Source organism: Bidens hawaiensis, unplaced genomic scaffold, assembly GCF_021521415.1.
Source record: "Bidens hawaiensis isolate Kalapana, Puna unplaced genomic scaffold, B.hawaiensis_p1.1 tig00001206_1, whole genome shotgun sequence".
Taxonomy (NCBI): Eukaryota; Viridiplantae; Streptophyta; class Magnoliopsida; order Asterales; family Asteraceae; genus Bidens; species Bidens hawaiensis.
Genome location: NW_027491069.1, coordinates 3,134,738 through 3,142,528, shown reverse-complemented (window position 1 = coordinate 3,142,528; position 7,791 = coordinate 3,134,738). Strand labels below are relative to the sequence as shown.

Genomic DNA, 7,791 nt, shown 5'->3' with positions numbered 1-7,791 from the left:
CGCACCAAGCGCAAGCGAATAATGACGTAGTTAATGGTACATTTTTACTTAACGGATTTTCTGCTTCTGTACTTTTTGATACTGGCGCCGATCGAAGTTTTATCTCTCACGCCTTTGAGCAGAAGCTTGCGCGACCGCGCGATAACTTAAAAGAAGATTTTTCAGTTGAATTGGCTAATGGTGAAACTGTTTTAATTAACTCGGTGATTAAAGATTGCACGCTTAACCTTAACGAAAACGATTTTCTGATCGATCTCATCCCCATGCCTCTTGGGAGCTTTGATGTTATTATTGGTATGGACTGGCTCTCGAATAATCGCGCCGAAGTTATTTGCGCCAAGAAGTTGATTCGCATTCCTCGAGAAAACGGTGATCTTCGCATCTACGGCGAAAAACCCTCCAGTGGTCTTAAGCTTATGTCTTGCGCCGAAGCCCAAAAGCTTATGCGGAAGAAGTGTATTGCATTCTTAGCCCATGTGGTCAAACCTGCTGAAGAGAAGAAGCTTCGTGATATCCCTGTTGTGCGTGATTTCCCTGAAGTTTTTCCTGATGATCTTCCTGGTATCCCTCCCGCTCGTGAAGTTGAGTTCCGTATTGATCTTGTCCCTGGTGCTTCCCCCGTAGCTAAATCTCCTTACCGTCTTGCACCCGCTGAGATGCAAGAATTGGCCAGCCAACTTCAAGAGTTGACTGCTAAAGGATTCATTCGCCCTAGCTCTTCGCCCTGGGGTGCTCCGGTGTTGTTCGTTAAAAAGAAAGATGGTTCGTTTCGCATGTGTATCGATTACCGCGAGTTGAACAAACTCACCATTAAGAACCGGTATCCCTTACCGCGTATTGACGACCTCTTCGATCAACTCCAAGGTGCCTCTTGTTTTTCCAAGATCGATCTCCGCTCTGGCTATCACCAGTTGCGCATCCGCGATGAAGATGTTCCGAAGACTGCTTTTCGAACTCGTTATGGCCATTTTGAATTCTTGGTCATGTCCTTCGGTTTAACCAACGCACCCGCCGTTTTCATGGATCTAATGAATCGGGTGTGTAGGCCTTTCTTGGATAAATTCGTGATTGTGTTTATCGATGATGTTCTGGTGTATTCTAAGACCAAGGCCGAGCACGAGCAACATCTTCGGTTGGTGTTGCAAAAGCTTAGAGCTGAGCAACTCTATGCTAAGCTTTCCAAGTGTGAATTTTGGTCGGATGAAGTACAGTTTCTTGGCCATGTTGTTAACAAGATGGGTATTCATGTCGACCCATCCAAAATTGAAGCAATCAAGAACTGGATTACGCCATCCTCTCCTTCCGAGATCCGTTCCTTTCTGGGCTTAGCTGGTTATTACCGGCGCTTCATTTCGAACTTCTCGAAGATCGCTTTGCCTTTAACAGCTCTAACGCACAAAGGTAAACCGTATATTTGGGGCTCGAAGCAAGAAGAAGCCTTTCTATCGCTCAAGCAATTGTTGTGTGAAGCTCCTGTTCTTGCGCTACCTGAGGGTAATGATGATTTTGTCGTGTATTGCGATGCCTCCAACCAAGGTCTCGGTTGTGTTCTTATGCAACGAGGCAAGGTTATCGCTTACGCATCAAGGCAACTTAAGGTTCATGAAAAGAATTATACGACTCACGACCTCGAACTTGGTGCAGTTGTTTTTGCCTTGAAGATCTGGAGACACTACCTTTATGGTACTAAGTGTATCCTCTACACTGACCATAAAAGCCTTCAGCATATCTTTGATCAAAAGGAACTTAACATGAGACAACGCCGATGGAACGAACTCATCAGCGATTACGATTGTGAGATCCGGTATCATCCTGGTAAGGCTAATGTGGTAGCCGATGCGCTCAGCCGAAAACCCTGCCAGCTTAACTGTATTTTGCCGCGCACGCATCTTCACTTTGCGCCGATTCAAAGCAACCTTGAATCGCGTATTCGTGACGCGCAGCGCGCATCCATCAGTAATGGTAACCTTCGCGCCGAGTTAGCGTGTGGCGCGGAAGCACACTTTGTCCCTAATCTGAGTGGAATTCTCTGCTATCTTAATCGCATCTGGATTCCCTTTGATGAGAATCTTCGCGTTGATATCCTGAGTGAGGCGCATAAATCTCGGTATTCTATTCATCCTGGCGCTGATAAGATGTACAAGGATTTGCGCATTACTTATTGGTGGCTCGGTATGAAAAAGGATATTGCTGTGTTCGTAGCTAAATGTCTGACTTGTTCTAAAGTGAAAGCTGAACACCAACGCCCATCTGGTTTGCTCGAACAACCTGAAATTCCTACGTGGAAATGGGAATGTGTAGCGATGGACTTTATTACCAAGTTACCTTTGACAGCAAGCAAACATGATAGCATTTGGGTAATAGTGGATCGTTTGACTAAGTCTGCTCACTTCCTGCCCATTCGTGAAAACTACCGTGTTGAGCAACTCGCGCAGCTTTATGTCAAGGAAATCGTCTGCCGCCATGGTACTCCTTTGAGCATCATATCCGATCGCGATGGCCGTTTTATATCTCGCTTTTGGAAATCTCTCCAATCTGCGCTAGGAACTCGCTTGGACATGAGTACGGCATATCATCCTCAGACTGACGGTCAGTCTGAGCGAACTATTCAAACTCTTGAGGATATGCTCCGATCTTGTGTTCTTGATTTTGGAGGTAATTGGGATTCACACCTGCCTTTGATTGAGTTCTCTTATAATAACAGCTATCATTCCAGTATCGGTATGGCCCCATTTGAAGCACTTTACGGTCGTAAGTGCCGCTCCCCGATCTGTTGGAGCGAAGTGGGTGAAACTCCAATCACAGGACCCGAACTTGTTCAAGAGACAACCGATAAAATCGCCAAGATCCGTGATCATCTGCTGACTGCCCGAAGCCGACAGAAGAGTTACGCAGATCGCAGGCGAAAGCCTCTCGAATTTCAAGTTGATGATCTTGTTCTCCTCAAAGTGTCGCCTTGGAAAGGTGTCGTCCGCTTTGGGAAGAAGGGTAAGCTTGCTCCTCGTTATGTTGGTCCATTCAAGATTCTCGCGCGTGTGGGAAAAGTTGCCTACAGACTTGACCTGCCACCCGCGCTCAGTAATGTGCATCCAACGTTCCATGTATCCAATCTCAAGAAGTGTTTAGCTGACGAGAACCTTCACATTCCACTTGATGAAGTTCAAGTTGATGAAACTATGCATTTTGTTGAGAAGCCTGTTGAGATTATGGATCGCGAGGTTAAGCAAACCAAGCGCAGTCGTATCCCTATCGTGAAAGTTCGCTGGGAGTCCAAGCGCGGAGCCGAGTTTACATGGGAAAGGGAAGATCAAATGAAGATCAAGTACCCGCACCTGTTCTCTGCGCAACCTACTTCGAGATAAATTTCGGGACGAAATTTCTTAAAGTAGGGGAGACTGTGACATCTGCCCCGATCCGACCCGACCCAGGTACCCGTTTCTCTGACCCGATCTCTTTCTTTTATGATTTAATATTTATTTATACTTATATTTTACTTTTAATAATAATAATATACTTTTCCTTCCCGCCTCTTTCTCTCTCTTTCTTTCCGCCGTCCCGTCCCTCTCCTCTCTTTCCGCCTTCTTTTCCCTCTTGTCGCCGTCCCGCCCTTACGCCTTGTTTCCCTCTTTTCTTCTCTTTGCTTGTCCTTTGTTCCTTCCCGCCTAAGGTTGTCTGCGCAGCTCCACGCGCCAGACTCCCTTACAAGGAATCCTGCGTGAAGACCACCTGTTTCAGCGATACGCGAGACGAACTCTTCTCGCAGCGCGCTAAGAATTGTAATTCTTCTCGCAGCGCGCTAAGAACGGTAGTTCTTCCCGCGACGCGCTAAGGATTTGTAGTTCTTCTCGCAGCACGCTAAGAATCGTAGTTCATCCCTCGACGCGCGAAGAATTATAGTTCTTCCCGCGGCGCGCTAGGAATTCTAGTTCCTCCCGCGGCGCGCTAAGAAATGTGATTCTTCCCGCGACGCGCTTAGAAATGTAGTTCTTTCCGCGACGCGTTAAGGTTGTTTCTGTCTGCCTTCGCGCTCGCGCTCTCTTGACCTTCTGTGTCTGCCTTCGCGCCTTAGCCTTCTCGCGCTAAACCCTTTTAGTTTTCTTCTGTTGAATCTAGCCGTTTGCTTTTGTGTTGTCTTATCTTTTGAGCTGTTGACCTAATCTGCTTTATGTCTGAAAAGTTACTTTCGGCGCAGCATGCGCGCCAACCCCATTGGTTGGCAGATAAAGTGACTGACATAATCTTTTGAGATCTGCTTTTGCCATGCTTGACCAGTACCTTTATCTGACCCGCCCATGCTTTTTACTGTTCCCTGACAGCTTTTCCTTTGCCCCCTGCAGCTGCCATATCTTTCTATATCTTTTGCTTTTGTTTTCTTATGCTTTTGATATCTTTTGCTTGATCCTGTTAAAGATCTTTTCCCCTTTTTCTGGATTTATGTCTCCTAGGGTTTCTCTATAAATAATAATAATATTTTCATAACACTACACACACAAAACACTTAATCTCTCCTGTTCTCTTGCTCCTTGCTCTCTCTGCCGCCTCCCTCTCTGCCTCCGTCTTCCTCCCTGTTCTGCCCTGCTTTTCCGGTAATATATATATATTATATATAATAATTTACTTATGCTAACTTATAATCAAGACTTAAAAACAAATCATTAAAACAATAATCTTTAATTATAGGTTAACTTGTGCTTGTTTAAAGTTGGTTCTTGCTTTATCTTACACCGCATCGTTTATCAAGTGAGTAATCTCGTACCTAATCCCTTTTTATTTTTAATGTTTTGGGATGTTCATGTGTTCATACAAACTTAGAGTCTTAAACTTGTTTATGAACTTTAGTCGCGCAGTATCCCATGTGTTGAGGACGTTTACTTGGCTGTTTATTTGTATGTGTGTATCATTAACCGCTTTGTTCGGCCTATTCCGAAGTTTTCATGGATCCATTAGATGAACACGGGAGACCTATCGTTTACGGTTTTCTTTGTTTACACTTGCACAGATGTTTTCTCGTTTTTGTGCTCAATTGGGAGCACGGATTGAACTATGAACTATGAGCTATGATCTATCTAGGCTTGATCACAATCTGATTGCACCCTTGTTAAACACCAGACATACACGTGTTGCGCGCAGATTTATTGCTATCTATGTATTGTATTAAACTTGATTTCTCACCAACACGCAAGTGTTTGACGTTTATTTTAACACATGTTCAGGTTTGCAGTAGCTGTTTTGGAGCTTGTGGACACATAGGACGTTTTTACTTTTGGACCTAGATTAAAATGTATCAAGACAAGTTATTGCTGTTCAAATATTTTGATTTATAATATATTGATTTATGTTGGTTTATTTATATCTTATGTATACGTTGCGCATGCGTGAATGAATATATTTATTAAATATTGACACCCAATAGTGTCACGAGTAATGAAACAATATGTGGCGCCCCGATGTATAATCCGCCTTTGGTCGGGGTGTTACACTACACAACCTTCACATTTGTCAGCATGTTGTATAGTTGGTAATCCCATGACCATGTGCTTATCATGCAATAATTTAAGACTCTGGAAATGATAATGACCGTACCTTTTGTGTCACAACATAGATCGATCATCTACGGGTGATTTTTCAACTTCACTGGTCATCTTTTCTTTCTCATCAGCATCATTTAATAGGAACATGTTGTTGTTCTAAAGTGGAACATGCATAAGGATCAACCCAGAAGACTTGCTCTTTATAGTACATTTACCATCATCAAAGAGCAAGGAATAGCCTTTCCTCGTCAATTGGCCTACACTTAACAAGTTGTAGCCTAATTGAGGAGCAAAATACACATCATCAAGTAATCTGGATGATCCATTTGGAGTAGTGATCTTCACAGTTCCTTTGCCTTCTACAACCAATGTTTTCTTATCTCCGAGTCTAATTGAGATGTTAAATTTGTCATCCATAGTTGTAAAACTTTCCTTACATCCAGTCATGTGATTAGATGCTCTAGAATCAAGGAACCATAAATGAGAAGGAGTGATATTACCAGCACTATCAGCCATTAGTGACACCTGATCTTCAATCAACGCCATAAATAGCCTTTGTTCCCCTTCTTCATGAGAATCATCAGAGTCGGCAGCCATATTAGCAGTTGGTTGTTCATCTAAAAACCAACACTCTTTTATCACATGACCCAATTTGTTACAATTGGTGCATCGTGGGATCTTGTTTCTGTCACCTTGATTTCTCCCCCTTACTCTACCTCTATAAGAAGATCTACCTCTTCCACTAAAGGTTGAGGAATTTCTGAATGACCTATTCCCATCTTGCATAGCCTGAAGGGCTTGCTCATCTCCCGCATTTTGTGACTTCTCAGTAGTGGTTCTAGAATTCATCCTCTCTTCTTGTGATTGCAAACACCCCATTAATTTAACTAGAGTGAGTTTGGAGAGATCACAACCAACCTCTATGGAGGGTACTACATAATCAAACTTAGGAGTTAAACTATGTAGTACCTTCTCCACAACAGTTTGGTCAGATATTTCTTCACCATAGGCCTGTTTTTGACTTACAAGGGCCATAATCCGTCCAAAGTAATCACCAATAGCCTTGCATTCTTTCATAGCAAGGTTTTCAAATTTTCTTCTAAGACCCTGGAGTTTGATAGCTTTCACTTGAGTATCTCCTTGAAATTCCATTTTGAGTATTTCCCATGTTTCTTTTGCACTGGAGGTAGCAGCTATGCATGAAAAAAGTTGATCATGAACAGCCTATTGAATGATGGCCATCGCATGAGCATCTTTCTTCTGGGAATTCTTCAGTTTTCCTGCATCTTTTTCTGCTTCATCGACACCTTCAGTGACCGGATCCCATAAGTCTCGTGATCTGAGAATGGTCTTCATGCGAACACTCCAATACTCATAGCCTTCCCCTTTAAACACGGGGATAGGAGTTGGATTTGTGGGAAGCGTAATAGTTTGTTCAGCCATATGAATTGGAGGCTGAGGAACTAGGGTTTCTTTTTGAAGAGGGAATTAGGGTTAGAGGATTGAGCCGGATCAGATTGTTACTGGCTCTGATACCACTTTGATGGTTTTAACAAAGTGATAATAACAAGAAATCAAAAGAAATTGCTCTGAGATTATTGTTGAATGATAAAGTGATAAAGTGATGATTACAAGAGAATCATAAGGCTTATTAAATAGACCTAATTCCTAACGTACATATACAGAAAAATAGGATAACAAAACAAACTTAGTTAGCCGTTTGATGAGCAACAACTTATTGGGATAAAGTAGATAATGCATGTGCTGAAATAAGCTTGAATTATTATATTTTATCAATCTATTGTGGTAAATGTTGTAAAATGTTTAAAAAAAGGTTACTATTTATCACATTTAATTTGTTTTTAACTAGCCGTTGGAAAAATGAGGATAATATCCGTTGGATAACGACTCGTTAGCGAGACTCACCTAACACCTCCCTTTCCTGAGCCAAACCCGAGGCCCTGTGATGGTGTTCTAGGACGGCTTTTTGGCTACCCCACGCTCTCTACGACGAAGCCGATACCACACCTCGCACCCTTATTGTATATAAATACAATTTTCTGTCTTTATATGTTAGGCTTAGACGTTCATTTTTTTGTTGAAACAACATATTCGTACGTGTGTTACTTGTTTCTTTAGTTTCACCACTTCCTTTTATTCACCACATAGCTTACTATTTACATCTATATCTATCTACAGTTTACATCTCAAAATGAGTTTAAGAAAATAATATACCACTTGTTAGTTAATTTTATCGTAA

The 7,791-nt window shown here is 42.4% G+C and overlaps 1 protein-coding gene across 1 annotated transcript; it reads right to left on the bottom strand.

Moving 5' to 3' along the window:
• Positions 1–5,687: 5,687 nt before the first annotated feature.
• LOC143564077 (uncharacterized) lies at positions 5,688–6,683 on the bottom strand. The gene has a single exon (XM_077051465.1). The coding sequence runs from the start codon at positions 6,681–6,683 to the stop codon at positions 5,688–5,690; it is 996 nt and encodes a 331-aa protein (XP_076907580.1).
• Between the last annotated feature and the right edge of the window lie 1,108 nt (positions 6,684–7,791).

Bases quoted from the DNA above. Each gene is read 5' to 3' on its own strand.
- LOC143564077 (XM_077051465.1), bottom strand. From the start codon at position 6,683: ATGGAATTTCAAGGAGATACTCAAGTGAAAGCTATCAAACTCCAGGGT.